The sequence below is a fragment of the Argentina silus genome (assembly GCF_951799395.1).
Source record: "Argentina silus genome assembly, chromosome: 4".
Taxonomy (NCBI): Eukaryota; Metazoa; Chordata; class Actinopteri; order Argentiniformes; family Argentinidae; genus Argentina; species Argentina silus.
In genome coordinates this window covers 22,443,067-22,465,992 of record NC_139658.1, presented here as the reverse complement: position 1 = coordinate 22,465,992, position 22,926 = coordinate 22,443,067, and the positions used below count along the sequence as shown (strand labels likewise).

Below are 22,926 nucleotides of genomic sequence, written 5' to 3'. Positions count from 1 at the left end.
CTCCGCATCCCCAATGAGCCTCTCACATTTACGTCCTCCAGAACACTGATGAGTGGAGGTCATTGGCCAACGGCCTCGGTGGCCCCGGATCATCCGTTTTGGGGCTCACGGCAATTATCGTTACGTAATAACACAGGATGATTAGACATTCTCCTCTACAAATGGACTGTGTTGTTTTTTTTGTTTTTTTTCTCTCAGGCTGAATTATTGTGTTGTTTTTCCCCCCCGTAATCATTAAGATCTGACACTGAGAATATGAATATGTCGATAGTATGTTGTTGTTGCTGTTGTTGCTTGCTGTCACTGTGTAACCGGTTCATTGATTTTCGACATTTCTCCTTCTCTTCTTTTACAGGATACTACTTTGAGATCCCATCTATTGGAGCCATCAGAATTAACACACAGGTGAGGTATCTTCTGTGCGTGTGTGTGTGCGTGTGTGTTCGCGCGTGTGTGTTCGCGCGTGTGTGTGTGTGTGTGTGTGTGTGCGTGTGTGTGTGTGTGCGTGTGTGTGTGTGTGTGTGTGTGTGACAGATACGTGATTGGACACCTGTCCGTGCGGATCACAATGACACACCGTTCCGTAGCTCAGCGCGTGCACGCTGGGGCATGTTTGCTACTGTAGTTCATTTTTAGTTCATATTCCCTTTGAAGACAATTATGCAGATTGTAGATATGGCTTTAAATAATCCATTACAAAAGCATACAAGGAGGCTGGGAAAGAGGACTATAGGGAGGAGGTGACACAGCAGAGTGAGATGGGGAGATAAGGACACTGCTCCACTTCTAGACGGTCTCTGAGCTCAATGAGCCAGAGGCTTTCAGACGGGGTGTGCTGCCTAATCCAGCCCTCCCTTTAGCACACGCACACACAACCAAATGCACGCTAGTACACACACACACACACACACACACACACACACACACACACACACACACACACACACACACACAAGCACACTAATGCTAGTACGCGCACACACATACAAGCACACTAACGCGAGCACACACACAAGCATACAAGCATAGGCGCACACAGACACGTACGCAAGCACACGCAAATGCGCGCACACACACACACACACACACACACACACACACACACACACACACACACACACACACTCCGCTCCAGGCTCTACCAGGTTCCAGAGCCCCTTGGGATAACCTCATTCCAGCTGTAGAAATTGAGTGAGTTGCTGGGGGGGGGGGGGTTAGGTTCTATGTACCCCTCCACCCACCCACCCCCCATCTCCCCCCCACCCCACGGAGCGATCAGGGCCCTGAATAGACTGTCAGCTGTTCCATTAACTCTGGCATAATTATATTCTGAAAACTGCCACTTATTCTAATAGGTTTCCTACAGCAGGTGTGTGACAGCAGCGGTTTATATAGGGACATTAGACACACCTGTGGACCGTCTACTCCATCATGCTCCCTCTCCCGAAATATCACATCATATCACATGATGGCGAGCTATGGTGTGATGGTGTGCACGGTGCGCTATGGCACGGTATTGGTATGGTACCAGTACGAACACCGCAGAGCCCTAACCAACCTGGGCCCCGGTTCCAATCCTAACCTTGAACTACGGCTCCTCCGGTAGGCTTACTTTTATGTTCTCTAGATTGTTCTAGTCAGGCAGAAAATGTCCCCTATACCCCGTGAAAAGGTCTGCCTGTCGCCGTCCTGATGAAAGATCTCCCCGTGGTGCGTTAAACGGGGGGTTCTGGTGAACTAATAATAGAATAGGTTACGCCTGTCAGCCCCACAGTGTTCAGGCCATGAATAACAAATGGTCAGAGGCACGAACACTGAAAACAGCACCGTCCTCCGCAAACACTGGTAGGCGAGGCTATTGTGTGGGTAAGACGGATACACAAAGGGGGTTATGGTCAGGGTCAGAGTTTTGCTATTATGGTACATGCAGTTCTGTAAGGCAAGGGGACACAATGTGTTTGCGCTGTGTTAAAAGGCCATTCTCACAAAGCCGGTTCTGCTGACTGGGCTTGGGCGTCCTGATCCGTTTATTGGATGCAGACACAACCTCGTAGCCACAGGGGGGGTGGAATTGGGAGTGTGCGTAGGAAGGTTGTGCATCTCTTGCCTAAGTTGGTCTGCGTGTTTCCCAATCCATTTTCCCACGGTGTGCGGTTTCTAACGTGAAAAACCACGGAAATGATTCAAATCGAATCGAATTGTATTGCCAGGATCAGAAGCGTGTTTCTGGGTTAGAAACACCACATCTTTGGCCCATTAAGATGCTTCACTGACAGCCAGAGGCAAGTGCTACTGCTGAGGGGTTTCCTCCTGTGAACTGGGTGGTCTGTCCGTGTCAAGGGGCTGCACATTGGTCCCTGCAGTGGTCTCCTGGATCGCATCCCAAAACCATTACGACAAACAGCAAATCAATACATTATTTCAGGAAACATCTCTGCTGATTCAGTCCATCGGTCACGCGTAGTGAGGGACAATGTGATGGCTTAACCTGTGTGTTTAACCCTTGACCCCTCTCATCACACACAGACGAGCGTTTTGACACCGCACCACAGCCACGGGGAGAATGCCCCGTTTACTCCACGTGTCATCCACAGTCCTAATGTGTTTTTAATAGCTCCTTCATAATGATGAATAACAGCCTTGAATGGCCGCAGAGCGGGGGCTTTACGGCTCCTCTGGGCTGGGGGTCCGCCGTCGGCCTCCTGCTTTATTTGATAGGGAGAAATGCTTGTCACGGGTCTTATAGTTTTATGGTGAATAAGGCAGACATGCTCTCTTCCAACTCACTGTTTTAACAACCCTTTCTTGTTTTAAGACAAGCACTATAAAACCATGGAGTGTAGGTGTGTATGTGTGTGTGTGTGTGTGTGTGTGTGTGTGTGTGTGTGTGTGTGTGTGTGTGTGTGTGTGTGTGTGTGTGTGTGTGTGTGTCCATGTGTTTATTAGTGGAATAACATGTGTGTGTTTTCCATGTCTCAGGAGTATCTGGACGTCCTGGGCCGGCCCATGGCCCTGGCTGGGAACAGAGCCAAGCAGGTTCAATGGACAAACGTCTACCAAGATGCACTGGTGAGACAGACATTTACTGTAGCAGGGGAGGCTGGTGGAGGTAGAAATTGGAGGATGGGCTCATTGAAAGGCATGGATGGAAATGCATTCCATAATAATAATAATAATAACAATAATAATAATAATAACAATTTTATATATATATATATATATATATATATATATATATATATATATATATATATATATATATATATAATATATTATGTTTAGATTGGGTCATATCTACTTAATGTTATAACACTATGTTGGTGATAACCAGACCTATTCTATCAGATCTTCCATACTGAGATGCTGATGTTGATGTTGATATTGGTGTTGGTGTTGGTGTTGGTGTTGGTGTTGGTGTTGGTGTTGGTGTTGGTGTTGATGTTGGTGTTGATGTTGATGTTGGTGTTGATGTTTGTCCTGGCAGGGTTTGGGTCTGGTGATCACAGGAACCATGCCTGTCTTCAACCTCACTGCAGACGGAACCAACGCCCAGGTAGGAACAAACGCTCAGGTACGCTCAGGTAGGAACCAATGCTCAGGTAGTGGTACAGTACAGTAGACCTTCTAAACATACAAACATACAGCACTACAGCAGGTATCAAAACTATGTGCTGGAAAACCTTGTTGGTTGCATAGGTGAAGTTATGGTGTTGCTCATTTAGAATTTCCTGTCTTTTGCGGCTTTCGACAAGACATAACTTCTCACTTAAAACATTGTTTTTGGTCATTCATTTATCTTACTGAGACCTGAGTCTCTTTTACAGAAGAGATGGGGACGGGAATGGGGATAAAAGACACAAACAGACACACCAAATCACACCATATTTCAAGTGAATAAAAGCAGAGGGAGAAACAATAGAAATCTACCAAAGAATGAATGAAAACAAAGAGAAAAATAACAACAATGATATAAACCCTTAAGACATAAGCACAACCTAGATTAAAAAAACAATGTGGATTACAGGGGGAAAAAAAGAGCAATAGATAGCAATAATCACAAAACAAAGGACCTGCTAAAACAGTTCACATTTTCAGTTAATAAATCTGTTAATATTCTCTTGCAATGTTCGAGGAATAGAGCTCTGAAGGAGAGCTCCAAGTCATTATCAAATGAATACATTCAAATGAATGAATACTGGGCAGGGCCTCCCTTTATTAGGAACACTATACTAATACTGGGTAGGGTCTCCCTTTATTAGGAACACTATACTAATACTGGGCAGGGCCTCCCTTTATTAGGAACACTATACTAATACTGGGTAGGGCCTCCCTTTATTAGGAACACTATACTAATACTGGGTAGGGCCTCCCTTTATTAGGAACACTATACTAATACTGGGTAGGGCCTCTCTTTATTAGGAACACTATACTAATACTGGGTAGGGCCTCCCTTGATTAGGAACACTATACTAATACTGGGTAGGGCCTCCCTTGATTAGGAACACTATACTAATACTGGGTAGGGCCTCCCTTTATTAGGAACACTATACTAATACTGGGTAGGGCCTCCCTTTGATCTTTATTAGGAACACTATACTAATACTGGGTAGGGCCTCCCTTGATTAGGAACACTATACTAATACTGGGTAGGGCCTCCCTTTGCTCTTTATTAGGAACACTATACTAATACTGGGTAGGGCCTCCCTTTGATCTTTATTAGGAACACTATACTAATACTGGGTAGGGCCTCCCTTTGATCTCAAAACAGCCTTAATTCTTCGTGGCATTGATTCCACAAGATGTTGGAAACATTCCTTTGGAGATTCTGGTCCATGATGACATGATTGCATCACGCAATTACTGCAGATTTTTTAGGTGCACTTTCAAGCTGTGAATATCTCCCGTTCTACCATATCCCAAAGGTCTTCTATTGGATTCAGATCCGGAGACTGGGAAGGCCACTGAAGAACACTGAACTCATTGTCATGTTCATGAAACCAGTTTGAGACGACTTTTGTTAAAGTGCTCAGTGAGTGTATACTGCATAGCTTCCTTTAGCTTGATCAGCGTACTTTTCCTGTATGGTCTTCGGGGTGGATATGAAACTCTTTCACACTCCTGTGGAGTTTGGTCATTGTTGCCACCAGCGACAGTTCTATCAATACAGATACATCAGACAGATGTAGACTTAGATACCTTTACAAAACTGAATGATTCACATCATTATAGAAACAACAGGAATCTTGACTACACCGCGGTCCCTACGCATCTCCGCCCGCACCTCAATAATGTTGGCCATTAGTCATGTCTCATGGCATCTGGCAACTGGTGCTCTGCAGCGCAACAGTGACCCCCTGAGGTGAGAACAGGTATAGCAGCCCCCCCCCCCCACCCCCAGTCCTCTATATCCACTGGCAGTGATGCACCCACTCAGTCTGAATCAGGGGAGGCTGGTGGAGGTAGTAATCGGAGGACAGGCTCATTTTAATGCAGGGAACGGAGTGAGGAACGGTATCAAACACTCGTGATACCATTCCTCATTCCATTCCATGCGTCACAATGAGCCGGTCCTCCGATTTCAACCCCCACCAGCCTCCCCTGATCTTTCCTGAACATCCTCAGTTGCTGCACTGAGAGCCAGAGGCCTCAGTCGCTTCTCTCTGCAAACGATGGAAAACAGGATGCACAAACATTGACTCTGGGATAATCAGGCAGGCCCTAAAAAAAAAAAAAAAAAAACAGCCATCCTACAGTATACATATGAGTAATTGCCTCAGTTTTAGGGTGAAGATGTGGATTAATCAGACGGTACACAACATGATAAATCGCAGATGGCGAGGAGAGCGTTTAATCTCTGCTGACGCCCTGCGTGCCGTAGGAACAGCCGCCGGCTCTGTTGCCTAAAGCCAAGGGCTGGATGTGAGCTTTGCAGATGGCTACGTCTGTAGCACGTAGCTCGGAGCAGGAACCACCAGAGAGACAGACAGGGGAGGCTGGGCGGAGGTAGAAATCGGAGGACGGGCTCATTGTAAATGCATTAAAAAGGAATGAGGAACGGTGAACCCCCGATACCATTCCTCATTCCGTTCCGTGCGTGACGATGAGCCCGTCCTCTGATTCCTACCTGCGCCAGCCTCCACTGCCATGGAGATAGATACAGATCCTGTTTATCTGTACGGTGCTGTTCTCCATGAACAATGTCTAGACTGTTCTACTGATCTCAGCAGAGACAAGGCAGAGACGCTGTGTTGTTCTGCCTCCGTCATATCTCCACAGAATCAGCTCATCCTTGGAGTCATGGGAGTAGATATTGCGATTAATGAAATTAAGAAGAAGGTACCAACGTACAGGGTGAGTATGCACACACACACATTCACACACACCACACACACACGCACACGCACACACTCGCACGCACACACGTACACACACACACACGCACATACAGGTAAGCAAATACCTGTGTGCGGGGCAACATGGAAATAGGATTTAGGCTAAGGTCTTCCCTTAAAGTAGAAGGGAACATTGTAATGGCTGTGGAGTGAACCCCTGCCTCTCTCTCTCTACAGCTTGGGCCCAATGGATACACCTTCGCCATTGACCCTAATGGTTATGTACTCCTGCACCCAAACCTGCAGCCCAAGGTAGGAGTGACACTGTCCTCAGGCCCATGTCTCTCTATCAATCAATCAAACAACCAATTAATCAATCAATCAATCAATAAAATGTATTTGTTTTTAGACAATTGTCTCAAAGTGCTTTACAACAAGAACAATACTAAACAATATAAACAATAAATACAATTCAAACAATATTAACTAACAGGGTTTAGTCATTAATGCTTCTTCACTATCATAAGAGCTTCTTCTTCTTCTTCTTCTTCTTCTTCTTCTTCTTCTTCTTCTTCTTCTTCTTCTTCTTCTTCTTCTTCTTCTTCTCTCTTCTTCTTCTTCTCTGGGAGTGGCGTACTGTGCGTTCACACATCTCTGCCCGGATACAGTAAAATCCCTGTTGTCTGATTGGCTCCCTGTTCCCTCTCTGCTCAGATCTTTAACTTCAGAGAGCCGGTCACTCTGGACTTCCTGGACGCTGAGCTGGAGGACAACTCCAAGGTGGAGGTAAAGACACGAGTCACCAGGGGAGGCTGGTGGAGGTAGAAATCGGAGGACGGGAATGGAATGAGGATGAACAACTTTGATACCATTCCTCATTCCATTCCATGCATCATAATGAGAGCCCGTCCTCTGATTTCTACCCCCTCAAGCCTCCATTGCAAGTCATGGTCACCTTAGATGACCTCAATTTTTTTTAAGTAACTCTCTCTCTCTCTCTCTCTCTCAGATCCGTCAGCTCATGATTGATGGCAAACCGGGGCAAAAGAAAATCAAGTCACTCATTAAGTCAATTGATGAGGCAAGTCCTCCATACAGTATATGAGACTCACCCATGGTCCATACTGGCACCATCCAGAATAGCGTTATCAGCGTTTCCCCCAAAGAATGTACGAGTGGCGCTGCGCCACGCTGTGAACTTGGCGTTGCCGCTATGTAAACATTTCAAGGCAAATTAAAGAATATATTTAGTCATTATGGAGTAACTATCTTTGTTCTCCAACAACATCGGTAAAAACAAAGCGAAAGCGTTACGATGTTCCTCAGTGAATCCAGCGTTTTAAGATGTATTTTTTCCCCGCATTTTTACATTAATAAACGGGAGTCGGGTTTTGATAATGCAATTCAAAAAAATCCTGAGGAGAACCCTGGCTGTTGTGATGACTCATCTTCACACAGTAGTGTTGTAGCTGTCTCAACGTGTGACACTGTTATCTCTGCTGCGGTTGAGTGATGTGCGTCTCATCCAGATGTTGTTGTCATGTGATTCCAGCGGTACATTGATGAGGCCATGCGCACATACACTTGGACGCCAGTAGAGGGCACGGACTACAGGTGGGTGCAGAGCAAGCAATATATAATAATATAATCATAATATACGCCATTTAGCTGACGCTTTTATCCAAAGCGACTTACATTGCAGTGAGGTGCATACATTTCAGTATATATGGTCCCAGCGGGAATCAAACCCACAACCTAAGCGTTGTTAGCGCCATGCTCTACCAACTGAGCCACAGAGGACGTTTATTGATTATATGATGTGCATATGATCAAGTTTATTGATTATATGATGTGCATATGATCACGTTTATTGATTATATGATGTGTATATGATCACATTTATTGATCATATGCACTGGATACAGGATGTCAATTGTACAGTGAAATGCTGACTTTACCAGCTTCCTCTCAACAGTGCCAATATCTGGACATAATAATAGGAATACAATAATAACACATATAATTGGCAATAAGTGTAATGACATGAATTTAGGGGTGAAATCCAACCTTCATCTGAGTTGTAAAACTGACATCTGACCTTGAAGTGAGATCGACAGGATCAGAGAACGGGGCTCATTGTAATTCATGGGATGGAATGAGCAAGGGTATCAAACACATGCATTACAATGAGCCCGTCCTCTGATTTCCGCCTCCACCAGCCTCCCCTGCTTAGACCTGACCTGAATTTAGGGGTGAAATCCAAACCTTCACCTGTCCATAAGACTGATACCTGCCCTTGGACTGACTCTACTGTATGAGTGAGATCTACTGTATAACCCCAGTTGCCTGGCACTGCCGACTGACATTCATCAACCACTGGAGTGTGCAAATTCACTATCATGAGAGCCATCTATCACGCATGGGACGTTCACACAATCTATTACTGAACTGACTCAGGTTGTTAATTTTCCTCCTGTCATAGACTGTATATATCTGCTGTGTGATTCATCTGAATCACCATAAATGAAGAGCGGCTCCCCTTCTCCTCTCACAAAAGCTCTGTGTTTTTCTAAGCACACATTAACTCTATGGTTTATTCATCTCAGGACTAGGTTGAATGTTTAGGGGTTGCATTATAATGGCATTTCCTCCGGGCTACACTTATCATGAAATTACATTTTATGATGTCCAATACTCCAACAAATGGCTGATGAATATTTTGTTACTGTGCATCTGCAGTGAGCCAGGTCTTGGTTACTATGGTGCTACGGGCTCATTTGAACACATTCGCCGCTCAGTTCTATTAACACGTACCAGTTGTTTTATTTTCTCTGATATCATTTCTGTTGTGTTGTCAGGGCGAGTTGTTCACACCTCCATGGTGAACAGTGTTGGCACATTTGGCAAAGGAGGTGTGTGTGTGTGTGTGTGTGTGTGTGTGTGTGTGTGTGTGTGTGTGTGTGCGTGTGTGTGTGTGTGCGTGTGTGTGTGTGTGTGTGTGAGTGTGTGTGAGTGAGTGCGTGTGTTAGGACAGATATTTCTATGGTCCTCATGTTGTTCTGTGTCTACCTCACCCCTTCAGTCTAGGGTTGGTACTCCCCACATACAGTGAGAACCACATCAAGGCCAACCTGAGTGACCAGATCCTTCAGGTGCAGTGTAAGTACCAGGAGACACCCATCTCTAGCTCTCTCTCCCTCTCTTTCTCTCTCGCTCTCTCTCTCTCTCCCTCTCTCTTTCTCTCTCTCTCTCCCTCTCTTTCTCTCTACCGAATATAACCGTACGCCCCCTTACTCGTACTGCGTCCTGGGTCTCCAACGCTAAGCAACGCCATCGTAGGGACCGTCCAAGTGGACCCCCCCCTACCCCCCCTTTCCTTGCCCCCCTTCTCCCCTGTTAGAGTGGTAGGACCATACTAGGAGTGATGACTCCTTCTCTACAGCCCCCCCCTCCCTCCTGTCTTCATGCTGTGCTGTACTATGGTGATTTTTTTTCTTCTCTCTCTGGAAGAAAAAATCTGAAATGACAGAAAGGTGAAAGCTGTGGTTTTACTGTGTTACTTAAGGTGAAAATAATGGTGACCCTGTGCTATTATTTTTTTTGGCCAAAATGCTCTCGCCTCTTCTCCACCAAGTAATGATTCTGAAGCGTCTTGTGTTGAAAATGTTGATGTTCCAAACCGTGTGAAAACAGGCATGCTTTTCACTCCTTCTGCTTGATTTATGATTTCTGAGAGTATTTTTTTTATTTTGTATTATTATTTATATTTTTTATTTTCGTGTGACTGTTTCTTTCGGCCTGCCTACGTGTGTTTGTTTTCGTCCTCAGCTTTGGAATCATTCAGTAGATAAACTCCCACGACCCGAGACGGGGGTCCGCCTGTCCTCCGTGGGAGTTTGAGTTTTGTGGGTCTCAATGGAGGCACCTGTTGTTGTGTTTTGTCATCCTGTCTTTCTCCAGACCTCGTTGCTCCGCTCTTTTCCTGGTCCATTCGGTTTGGTTTGCTCTTTTTTTTTTCCCCCTTCCTTCATTGTTTACTTTCGCGGTGCCAGTTTACTTTTTACGTCCCTCACTGTTTCATTTTTATCTTTTATTTTGTTTTTCGTTTTTTAACTTTCAGATTTTCCTTTTCCTCATCGGTTCAGTTTCTGCTTTATTCTTGCAAAAAAAAAAAAGATGGGTTTTTTTTTGCTCTTTTTCATTTGACTTCCTTTCTCGTCTGTTTGACTTACTTGGTTTCTTTCTTTTGAGAAAACAATATTTTTATTCAAACAGTAATTGAATAAAATATTGTCTGTGACCCCCCCTTCCCACCCAACCCCCTGTTTCTTTTCTTGCTCACACTTCTCTGATGGATCCCACAGTGCCACAAACCGAGGGCAAGTATTCTCCATATTGGTCCACATCCCCTCCCTTTACCTCCTACACCCTCCCGCTGCCTCCTCCTACACCCCCCGCCCTCAACCTCTTCCTGCTGCCCCCCACCCTCACCTGTCCCAGCCTGCTTGCCTCTGTTCCTGCCCGTCTTGCCTTCAAGACCCTCCTCCTCCTCCTCCTCCTCCTCTTCCTTGTCCTCCTCCTCCTCTTCCTCCTCCTCCTCCTCCTCACTCTCCACCCACCCACCCACCCTCCTGCTGCAGCTCAGACCCCATTTCTCTCACGATGGCTCCTCCAGTCTCCAACCTCACCCCCACGTCTCTGGTGCTGCAGTCACACTCAGGTCTCTGACACCTCCTACACCCAAAGAAGACAGATATTCATGTTCTCTGTTAAAACCTGTCTTTTGTCCTCCTAACCCCTCCCCCTCTGTGGATAGGTCCAAACTGGTTGTGTATCACCTTACACCTTCTCTCTCTCTCTCTCTCTCTCTCTCTCTCTCTCTCTCTCTCTCTCTCTCTCTGTCTCTCTCTCTCTCTCTCTCTGTCTCTCTTTCTCCTCCTTGTCTCATTATCTCCATCTCTCTCTGTCTCTCTGTCCTGGTCTCATTTTCTTCATTTCTCCCTTACTCTCTCTCCTTCACTCTTTCTTTCTCTATGTCACTCTATCTCTCTCCCTCACTGTATCTTTCTGTCTCTCTCTCTCTCTCTCTCTCTCTCTCTCTCTCTCTCTCTCTGTCTTACAATGTCATTGGAGCTAAAACGATGTCTTAACTCTCACACCAGTGTAAAGGGATCAAGGAGCCTCCAGTTCCCAACTCACATTTAAAGAGAAGCACAGAGGAGCTAGGAATGTCCTCCATCTTACCTTCAGGCCAGAGCTGCCTAAACTCTCACCATATAATGATTAGGCTTAATTCATCATATTAATGAAGTCTGAAGTTGACCCCCATTGAAGCGGTCTTTGAGCTTAGCATAATTTAAGCTTCTCCCATACTTTAAGTGCAGCTCCATCGGTCCCCATGGTAGTTCGACTTAGAATGTCACCACAGTAGGCCAGGATAAAAGAACTAAAGCTTTATGTAAACACAACATAAGCTATTGAAAAAATGTGCACCGTATTCTAGCATGTTAGCATAACGAAGGCTGTTTTAGGGCTTTTTAGCATTTTAGCCCAAATGATTCAGTCCCCTTGTCGGCATCACGGAGACTGTTAGCTTGTTAGCATGTTAGCTTCACGACAGCGGTCCCCATGGCAGGTGAATGTAGATGCTATGCTACAATAGCTCAACTGAATTGTGTCCCGTGTTAGCAGCTCTGGCGGATCCCTCCAGGGCCACCCTGAGCCCAACCGCCCTGGTCCTCCCATGTTGTCGGGAGGCAGAGACGTCTCGTTTGTCGTCCCTCTGTAACCCCTGTCTCCATCAGCTTGTCTCCCCCCTCCGCCCATCACCCCTCAGACTGCTGGGGGAACGGCCCTCCTCCACTTCCTCAAAAATACGACCCGGATGTGCACTGCATTGTGGGCGGAACACTACCTGGGCACTAATGTCTAATGTCCATCTTTGACACTTCGTGTCAGGCCTTCAATTTTAGTTTGCTGTACATATGCTGTATTTCCCTGACCATTATGTAAAAGTATGACAAAGTTAATGTTATGATAATAGATATATTTATAGCATAACTAGTAGATTAAAAGACTCATAGATCTCAAACTATTTTTTTTATCTAAATCCAAATTAATTAAAGCTTATTGTGTCCTCAAGAGCTCCAGAAAGTTGCCCTTAAACATGCCCTTCACAATGCAATGCATCTCCCCTGATTGTGTGTCTCTCAGTGCCCCCTCCCCTGCCAGTCTGAGGGGTGAACACCTCCATCAGGATCCCCGCGCCACCCACCTCCCCCCTGCAATAGTTGGCCATGTTGATGCCTGTCTGAAAAAAAATGCACTCATTATGGGTCAATATGTCTGAGAACTCACTTCCAGTAAGTGTGTTATGCTGGCCAAGTCAGTTCTCCGACATTCCGAAAAGTGCAGAAAAGAAAAAAGAAAAAGAAAGAAAAAAGATTAGACATTTAAAGACGTTTACATCATCTGGTGATGATTGCTCAATGGTTACGATCTTCTAAAAGCGGCCAATGACAGCGAAGTAAGTGCTGGTGAAACTGTAATGCAGTCCGGTTCCATTCAAGGCACCATATTGGCTAACGCTGGTGTTCCCCCATGATTCCTCGGTGTTGCTATGGTAAACTCCCTTCCGCGTTCCTCCCTGCACCCCTGAAGAACAGCTGCTGTTGTCCCAGATCTCCCCCCCCCCCCCACTGCTCTGCTTCCGGCTCTTCCCAGATAACCTTCCCCTTTCTGTTGCAGATTTTGAATCTCTGCTGCCAAACAGTTTTGAGACTGAAGGACATGTATTCATAGCTCCCAGGTAGCCTTGTGTGTGTTGCTGCCTGCTGTCTTCCCCTTTTGTTTGATGCTCTTTCACTGATTTTATGTCCACCACCCACCACCACCACCACCACCACCACCACCACCACCTTCAGCCCAAACGCATTATCATAAACACCGCCCCCCTGTACCCCCATACCCTATAATATATTCAGACAATGCTCATCTGTAATCGTCGATCACACCCCTAATTTTTCTCATGGGGTTCAAGATTGTGTTTCTGATTCGGTTTTTGTTGTGTGTTGTGTGTGTGCTGTCTTGTTGTTGTTGTTGTTGTTGTTGTTGTTGTTGTTGTTGTTGTTGTTGTTGTTGTTGTTGTTGGTTTCTCATCTCCTGGTTTTACTTTGTGTGCTTTGTTGACTTTACCGTGACGAGTGTGACGAACCTCATGTACACTCTCTGAGCACTTTATTAGGAACACCTGTACACCTTCTCATGGTGGAGGAACACCTGTACACCTTCTCATGGTGGAGGAACACCTGTACACCTTCTCATGGTGGAGGAACACCTGTACACCTTCTCATGGTGGAGGTGGTGGAACACCTGTACACCTTCTCATGGTGGAGGAACACCTGTACACCTTCTCATGGTGAAGGTGGTGGAACACCTGTACACCTTCTCATGGTGGAGGTGGTGGAACACCTGTACACCTTCTCATGGTGGAGGAACACCTGTACACCTTCTCATGGTGGAGGTGGTGGAATGGTGTGGGGAATGTTTTCTTTCTCTGGATCTGAATCCAATAGAACACCTTTGGGGTGTAGTAGAACGGGAGATTCACAGCTTGAAAGTGCACCTGAAAATCAGCAGGAATTGCATGATGCAATCATTTCATCATGGACCAGAATCTCAAAGGAATGTTTCCAACATCTTGTGGAATCAATGCCACAAAGAATTGAGGCTGTTTTTATGGGCAAAGGGAGGCCCTACCCAGTATTAGTATAGTGTTCCTAATAAAGTGTTTGTGAGTGTATTTCAATGTTTAAAAAAACCTGACAGAATTTCATTGCCCACCTATTTGGAATTTAGTACATTCACTCCTTCTCCCCTCTCTTACCCAAGTAATCCCCCCCCATCCCAAAACGTTTCTCCCCATCCCAAGCACCCTTCCTGGGCTACCACACCCTCCTCTGCATACTGCCTGGTGGTGCTGCATGCTTTTGCGTTTGTGTGCATACCTCAGGGTGTGTTCGTTGGCTGTCTGCAAATGTTGATCATTGAGAATGAAAGACAGGTTCTCTCTCCAGTGCCGACAGGTAAATGTCTGATATGTATGTCGTGAAAAGGTGAATGGAGTCGCCTCATTTTGCCTGTGTTCTCGTGTCATCGACCCCTCATGGTGTAAAGCAGCAGCAGCCTGTGCTGGAAGGCTGAGGCGTGCTGTCTTGCAGTCAGCTGGCTCTGCTGTTGACCCCTCCACTCCGGTCTTCACAACAACACAACACACCGCCTTGTCAGCATGTTTGAATAGCTGCTGAACCACAGGACATGCATGCATACAATATGAGTGTGTGCGTGTGCGTGTGCATGTGCGTGTGTGTGTGTGTGTGTGAGTTTTGGGGAATGTGCCTTTGGCCTCATGCATCGCAAAGAAGTGTTGTTCTGTCTCTGCATAAAGGATAGAAGGAGCAAGTCGGAAGCAAATATGTGTGTTTGCTTCTTTTTTAACGTCTGTCCCGGGGCTAAAGATGTGCCTTCCTGTCCTCAGGGAATATTGTAATGATCTGGAGCTCTCCAGCAACAACACGGAGTTCCTGTTGAACTTCATCGCTCTCATGGAGAAGGTGACACCCGACTCCAAACAATGTGAGTCCCCAGGGAGGGGAGGGCGGGAGGGAGGGAGAGGAGGGAGGGAGGGGAGGGAGGGGAGGGAGGGAGAGGAGGGAGGGAGGGGAGGGAGGGGAGGGGGGGGGAGGGAGGGAGAGGAGGGAGGGAGAGGAGGGGGGGAGGGAGGGAGGGATGGGTGTCTGAGCGTGCGTTCAAGGGCTATAACGTTGTAATTTTGTATGATATATGATTGTGAATGTATGCAGGGCTCCCTTGTAAAAGAGACCTTGGTCTTAATGGGTCTCCCTGCTAACATAAAGGTTAAATCAAATAAAAGTTCAGTTTACTTTATGGTGCATTTTATGAGAATTTCACAGCACACATTAAACAACAATAAAAGAGAAGGACAAAATACAGATTAAAAAGGATGGAGGCATGATATGAAAATACACAGAACAATAAAAGACTAATCAAAATGTGAACATGTCGCTGCCAAAGTGTGACATACTGTATGATGACTGATGACTATTTGCTGTAATTCACACTGTCTAAACCATGTTCTTTCTCTCTCTCTCTCTCTCTCTCTCTCTCTCTCTCTCTCTTCTCTCTCTCTCTCTCTCTCTCTCTCTTTCTCTCTCTTTCTCTCTCTCTCTCTCTCTCTGTCTGTCAGGTGACAACCTCCTCCTTCATAACCTGATCCTGGACACTGGTATCACCAGGCAGCTGGTGGAGAAGGTGTGGAAGACCAAGGACCTTAACACGTGAGTACAGGGAGGGAGGGAGGGGAGGGAGGGAGGGAGGGAGGGATAGGTGTGTGTGAGTGAGTGAGTGTGCGTGCGTGTTTCTGTATGAACGCGTGTTTCTGTATGAACGTGTGTTTCTATATGAACATGTGTTTCTGTATGAACGTGTGTTTCTATATGAACACGTGTTTCTGTATGAACGCATGTTTCTGTATGAACACGTGTTTCTGTATGAACGCGTGTTTCTGTATGAACACGTGTTTCTGTATGAACGCGTGTTTCTGTACGAATGCGTGTTTCAAATGTTTGGTTCATGTTCATAGGTATGGCTTCTTGGCTGTGTTTGCCGCGACAGATGGAGGGATCACAAGAGTCTTTCCCAACAAGTGAGATTTTTCAGCCTCTTTCTCACTAGCAATCCTTGATCCCGTTCCTCATTCCGTCCCGTGCATTGCTGTGAGCCAGGGCCTCCGATGTCTGGCTCCACCAGCCTCCACTGTTGTAAAGTTATAAACATCTCAAGGATCTTTATGAATCTCTTTCCCTTCGCTGTGTCCGTGATATTAATGGTTGTGTTGCCTACCAGGGCGGCGGAGATGTGGGAGGAAGACCCTGAGCCGTTTAACGCCAGCTATTACCGCCGCAGTCTGGACAACAAGGGCTACATCTTCAGAGCGCCGTACCGCACCTGTGAGTGATAGACCGCCTGGCCTCGCCACGCCACGCCACGGGTCACATAAATACAGCTTTACTGCACTTCTTGTTGACTTCCTGTTATTGACTCCTTCCTCCCGTCTCCTGTGTTTGTCTCTCCTTCTCCTCCTCTGCCTCTTCCTCCTCCTCCTCCTCCCCCACCTCCTCCCCCTCCCCCTCCTCTACCTCCTCTTCCTCCTCCTCCTCCTCCTTCCTCTCCACCTCCCCCTCCTCCTCCTCCTCCTCCGCCACCTCCTCCTCCACCACCACCTCCTCCTTCTCCACCTCCTCCTCCACCACCACCTCCTCCTCCTCCTCCTCCACCTCCTCCTCCTCCTCCTTCCTCGCCACCTCCTCCTCCACCACCACCTCCTCCTTCTCCACCTCCTCCTCCACCACCACCTCTTCCTCCCAGCCAATGATGAACTGCTGAACCCGGAGAACGACACCATCGGGATTCTGGTCAGCACGGCGGTGGACATCACAGTAGGAGGGAAGACCATCAAGCCTGCAGGTGGGCAAACGCATCAGGGAGGGAGGAGGGGAAGGAGGGAGGGAGGGAGGGAGGGAGGGAGGGAAGACCATCAAGCCTGCAGGTGGGCAGAAGCAGCAGGGAGGGAGGGATGGAGGAGGGGAAGGAGGGAGGGAGGGAGGGAGGGAAGACCATCAAGCCTGCAGGTGGGCATACGCAGCAGGGAGGAAGGGAGCGAGGGAAGGAGGGAGGGAGGGAGGGAGAGAGGGAAGACCATCAAGCCTGCAGGTGGGCAGAAGCAGCAGGGAGGGAGGGAAGGAGGGAGGGAGGGAAAGAGGGAACTGGGGGCATGAGTAGCATGAATAGTAAGCTTGCACCACTGGCTGTAGGGATGGAGGGGTTGCAGGGAAATAAATGTCTCACAGCAAGAGGAAAATAACATGTCTTTCTCTCTCCCTCTCTCTTCTTTCCTCTATCTTTCTTCCCCTCCCTCCTCCCTCCCTCTCTCTCTCTCTCTCTCTCTCTCTCTCTCTCTCTCTCTCTCTCTCTCTCTCTCTCTCTCTCTCTCTTTCTCTCTCTCATATCACCCCATGTGTTACTAGTGGTCGGAGTCAAATTGGATCTTGAGGTCTGGCAGGAAAAGTTCAAGGTTCTGGCTAGCAACCACAGTGACACCCGCCAAAGCTCAATGAATACGGTAACACACACAACGACAACCACGCATGAAAACTCCTGCAAACACACATTTATGGCATAGGTTATGACATATTATAGTACGAAGCTCTTATGACATTGCTATTGATGTGTTTAAAGCAACATTTAATTTGGTTTAGGATTAAAGCACATTCATGTAGTATTTACGGGTAGATAACAATGGTATGCCAGCATTGACCTATTTGTTTGATTGATGTTTAACCGATGGTTCATATTTTTGGTATTTTTCTTCAGCAATGTGGACTGACCAGTGGCTGTGAGATGGACTGTGAAGCCAACACTGATGTAAGACTGTGTATCATATTAATATCCATCAAACATGTTTGATACCATTCCTTTGATACCATTTCATGTCTGATACCATTTGATACCATTCCTTTGATACTATTCCATGTCTGATACCATTTGATACCATTCCTCCCCACACAGATCTTTACTGGCTTTATTTAGAGGATAATGATGTGTGTACAGGACAGGCGAGGCTGGTGGAGGTAGAAATCGGAGGACGGGCTCATTGTAATACATGGCGTGGAATGATGGATTGTTACCATTCCTCATTCCATTCCATGCATTACAATGAGCCCGTCCTCCGATTTCTACCTCCACTAGCCTCCCCTGGTACACATACATGTCGGCAAACGTTAAACGTCAGCAAGTGTGGGTCGTTTCTTGATCATCTTCGACTTTGAAATTATCTGGTCGCATCCCCCCAATCTCTTCCCATTGACGTCATATCCCAGAGTCTACCTTTAACTCACCAACTGCCAAAGGGTTCCGGAACACTCACCACCTAGAGTGCCAAGTGTTCTATGTGGTGTTTACCCTAGCAACAACACTTTGATTGGCTACAAAACGAAGCGTCATAATTGATGCATTTCTGGTGAATAAAGTCACCCTTGGCACTCTAGAATGTTGGCAATTAGGGCGACTTTATTCACCCACGGCACGAAGTGAGTTAAACAGTACTATGGACTAGAGTCTGTAAACTAATGGTATTCTTCCACCTTTGGTCTCAACCTCCTCCGTTGTGTTTCTCTGCTTCTCTGTGCAGGACCTTCTGTGCTACCTGGTGGACGACGGAGGATTCCTAGTCATGTCCAACCAGAAGGACCACTGGAGCAAGGTCCCATGTCATAACACTGTCATAACACTGTCATAACACTTCATATAGGTCTATTAATGAAACGTGGTTGTTTTCTTAAATGTGCTTTATACTGTTGTCTTTTATGTATACTGATGTGTAATTTACAATTGTAAATTGCATGTATACAGTGCTTGTAAAAGAGACCTTGGTCTCAATGGGACCAAAATAAATGTTAAATACATTAAATAGAGATATAACCCTTCATAGAGGCTTATAACATGGAGACGACATTGTCGTGCTCGTTAAACCCAGCGTCTCCTGACCCGGGGTCAGCCTGCCGTTGAGCCTCTGGTGTCTTCCCTCCCTCGCACCCTCAGATCGGCATGTTCTTCAGCGAGGTGGACCCGTACCTGATGCACGCTCTCTTCAACAACTCCTTCTACAACCGCAAGCAGTCCTTCGACTACCAGTCCGTGTGCGAACCGTTGCCGAGCAGTAACCACGGCGCCGCGCCCAGGGGAGTGTTTGTGGTGAGGGTTGTCAAGTCCCAGCTGTGGCCCTTTATCAGCGCATTTATGAATAGATGAATATATTAGGAATTATTTCGTACGGCAGCCATTTTGTGTGTGTGTGTGTGTGTGTGTTGATGTTGCTTTCCTCTCCTCCCTCCCTCCCTCCCTCCACCGGTGCGTTCAGCCCACCATCGCAGACTTTGTGAACCTGGCCTGGTGGTCGTCCGCAGCTGCCTGGTAAGAGCAGGGGGACCAGTGGGTCCACTAGTAGTACTACTGTACTACACACCTCTCTCTCTCTCTCTCTCTCTCTCTCTCTTTAAAATGACTGTATGTACAGTACAGTAGCCTTAAAATGTGCAGTGCAGTATTTGAACCCTTGCATCGAAGACCCATATGCTGGATGTGCCATTTTCAAATTCAGCTGATCTCAAATTCAGCTGATTTTGAATCTAAATATCAGTTTACTGTAATATCCGCCAGAGATCGAAACATTAACTATAGTACATATATAATACATCTTGTATTCTTATGGTCTGTATACATCAAAACTCATCAAAACTCAGAAACATCAAACATCAATGATTCATATTCATATGTCACACCAAAATGGAGATAGAGTATATGGCTCTTCGTTACCAGGGTTCATTTGTTCTTCCACCCTGTGTTCCCCCAGGTCCCTGTTTCAGCAGCTGCTCTATGGCGTGGCCTACCACAGCTGGTTCATCACAGGTGTGTACACAGAGGCGAGGCGCTCTGCTTCCCTGTCACCAGAGGATGGGATTGTGGGAAGCCTTATTTACGCAATGACACGACAGCAAGGGGGGCTGGCGGAGGGAGAAATCGGGGGGGGGCGGGCTCATTGTAATTCATGGAACGGAATGAGGAATGGTATCCATTCCTCATTCCGTTCCATGCATTATAATGAGCCCGTCCTCCGATTTCTACCTCCACCAGCCTCCACAGGTGTGTACATAGAGCAGAGATACCAGAGGGGCTCTGTGTATTTACTTTCTGTGTTTCTGAATATCACAGTTATATGGGTTTAGTTATGCTTGGCAGAATTCTGTCTAACATAAATCTACGTTGCCACACTGGAATTTGCATATACATACACTTGTTCTGTTTCTACATAAATACTGTTTATCTAATTGTTTGTGTGTGTGTGTGTGTGTGTGTGTGTGTGTGTGTGTGTGTGTGTGTGTGTGGCAGATGAGGTGGAGGCGGAGGGCATGGGGGACTCCAGAGAGAGAAGCTGTGTGATGATTCAGACCCAGTTCTACTTCAGTAACATCAGCAGCTCCTACGACATCCTGCAGGACTGTGGCAACTGCTCTAGGTGGCTTTACATTTCTGTTGTGACATTGTTGTTTATTGTTTTTCTGAGGTGGAAAGGTTTTTTATTTATTATTATTATTATTATTATTATTATTAGTAGTAGTAGTAGTAGTAGTAGTATTAGATGTATTTAACAGGGACCATGTACTGTACAATCAAAAACATATATTCTCAAAGCATAAAACTGATACTTGAACAAACAGCCATTCCCAGCAGGGTTCAGTATTTACACTTCCAACACGACACATTCACACACGACAGTACTATACACAAACATTAAAAGCACATTTGTCGTAAACAGTCCTGTCTTAAGTTAATGGACATTGCTGTGGATGAAATCCTATCAGAGTTAATGAAATAGTCATATCGTTAAGTTAATGAGCCCAGGAAGAGCTTGCGTTCCGTGGAGTGTGTCGTGTGGTAAACGAGACGGTGGCACGGTGGTTGAAGGAGTCCTGTGTGTCTCTGGTTTCGCCAGGCTGATCCACGCCAAGCGGCTAAACAACACCAACCTGCTGTTTGTGGTGGCGGAGAAGATGCCCTGCAACACCTGTGAGGTGGACAAGCTGTCTGCCACTGAGACAGAGTGTATCCTTATACACACACACACACACACATGCGCGCGCGCGCGAAGGTGCACGCACACACACACACACACACAGGCACGGGCATGCGCACACATACACAAACACACACAGACACACACACACTCACACGCACACACACACACACTCTCTGTCTCTGTCTCTCTTTCTCTCTCTCTCTCTCTCTCTCTTTCTCTCAATGTCACACACACATACACACACAAACACACACACACACACACACACACACACACACACACACACACACAAACACACACACACACACAAACACACACACACACACACACAAACACACACACACACACACACAAACACACACACACACACACACAAACACACACACACACACACACACACACACACACACTAGCTGTTAGAAGGATGCCCATCTTGTTTATCTATCCCTGTATACCTGTGCTTTCTGTTCGCGTTCATCTCTCTCTGTTACTGGAACACCTGTTAAAATGGGGCTTGCTTCGGCCCTGACGACTGCCGATGGCAACTACCAGGGGAGGCTGGTGGAGGTAGAAATCGGAGGACGGGCTCATTGTAATGCATGGAATGGAATGAGGAACGGTATCAAACATGATACCATTCCTCATTCCATTCCATGCGCTACAATGGGCCCAGCCTCCCTTGATATATTGAGTGCCTGAGTGAAAGCCGTCGAAGCGTGTTAGCATGTTATGTTATGTTATGCTATGCTATGCTATGCTATGCTATGTTATGTTATGCTATGCTATGTTATTTTATGTTATGTTAACACATGGAGACAGTTGCATCATCATTCCTTAACCAATCCTCTTCCAGTCACGGACGACAACGCATGTGACCTGGGCACAGCACGCTATCGAAAAAAGCCCACTTCCTGCTTTGACTACAATATCGCTGTAAGACTTATTCACACACAACTCACGTACTGTACACAGACACAAGAATCCAGGTGGAATATGATCATACATCCGGGGAGGCTGGTGAAGGTAGAAATCGGAGGACAGGCTTGTTGTAATGCATGGAATGGAATGAGGAATGTTATCAAATACGCGCGTTTGATACCATTCCTCATTCCGTTCCATGCATTAGAATGAGCCTGTCCTCCGATTTCTGCCTCCCCTGTCATGCACATAGTCTATTCTTACTCACATTCCTTCACACACACACACACACACACACACACACACACACACATACACACACACATACACAATATGTATTGCAATCTTTCTATTAATACACAGATACATTTTGTATTTTCAAATAGTTAACTGAATGACCCTAAACATGTCCCTCTCCTTCCCTCCTACCAGGAGAACTCCTCAGACTGTGGGCGGGGCTATTCCTTCGGCCCCTCCCTCCAGACCCTACTGATTGTTCAGCTCATCCTCCTCTATCCAATCATCAACACTCATATTCTACCCCTCCTACTTTAATTCTATTTACTCCTCCTCGTCTTCCTCCTATCCCCCCCCCCTAGCTCTTTACCCACCCTATACCCCCTCCTCCTCTCCCCTCTATGCCCCCTGCCCCCCAACCTCGCCCCCCCCCCCCCCCCCTGCTCTAGTCATAGGTAATAATGGGACTTCCTGTCACTGCAATTTGGAAGCCCTGAGTACTGCACTACCCAGCTAGGTTCAGTAGTTGTTGCTTAGTGACAGCTGCAGGACCTTTATGTCCTCAGCCAGTTACCTTCATCAATGGGAGGAGTTCCAGTCCAGTAGGTGGCGCCCAAACCACCAGGATCATCAGAGGCAATGTCAGAGAAAAAGAAGAAGAAGAAGAAGCCCCGTCAACATGGAGGAGCGAGAAGACGACAGTTGGATGCCATGAAACAAACCTCC

At 46.6% G+C, this 22,926-nt stretch overlaps 1 protein-coding gene across 1 annotated transcript in view; it reads left to right on the top strand.

Moving 5' to 3' along the window:
* The window catches only part of cacna2d2a (calcium channel, voltage-dependent, alpha 2/delta subunit 2a), a gene marked incomplete at both ends in the record, with an annotated part of 66,077 nt that extends 43,559 nt beyond the window's left edge, over positions 1–22,518 (top strand). The window contains 25 exons of the mRNA XM_083668542.1: positions 356–405; positions 2,980–3,069; positions 3,485–3,553; positions 6,277–6,351; positions 6,570–6,644; positions 7,047–7,118; positions 7,342–7,413; positions 7,885–7,946; positions 9,415–9,491; positions 13,080–13,140; positions 14,869–14,966; positions 15,598–15,688; positions 15,994–16,056; positions 16,257–16,360; positions 16,779–16,877; positions 17,438–17,532; positions 17,787–17,834; positions 18,601–18,672; positions 19,011–19,163; positions 19,330–19,382; positions 19,822–19,877; positions 20,358–20,484; positions 20,962–21,071; positions 21,899–21,978; positions 22,396–22,518. Coding sequence (XP_083524668.1) covers positions 356–405; positions 2,980–3,069; positions 3,485–3,553; positions 6,277–6,351; positions 6,570–6,644; positions 7,047–7,118; positions 7,342–7,413; positions 7,885–7,946; positions 9,415–9,491; positions 13,080–13,140; positions 14,869–14,966; positions 15,598–15,688; positions 15,994–16,056; positions 16,257–16,360; positions 16,779–16,877; positions 17,438–17,532; positions 17,787–17,834; positions 18,601–18,672; positions 19,011–19,163; positions 19,330–19,382; positions 19,822–19,877; positions 20,358–20,484; positions 20,962–21,071; positions 21,899–21,978; positions 22,396–22,518 — 2,075 coding nt within the window. The remainder of the gene's footprint in view (positions 1–355; positions 406–2,979; positions 3,070–3,484; positions 3,554–6,276; positions 6,352–6,569; positions 6,645–7,046; positions 7,119–7,341; positions 7,414–7,884; positions 7,947–9,414; positions 9,492–13,079; positions 13,141–14,868; positions 14,967–15,597; positions 15,689–15,993; positions 16,057–16,256; positions 16,361–16,778; positions 16,878–17,437; positions 17,533–17,786; positions 17,835–18,600; positions 18,673–19,010; positions 19,164–19,329; positions 19,383–19,821; positions 19,878–20,357; positions 20,485–20,961; positions 21,072–21,898; positions 21,979–22,395) is intronic.
* Between the last annotated feature and the right edge of the window lie 408 nt (positions 22,519–22,926).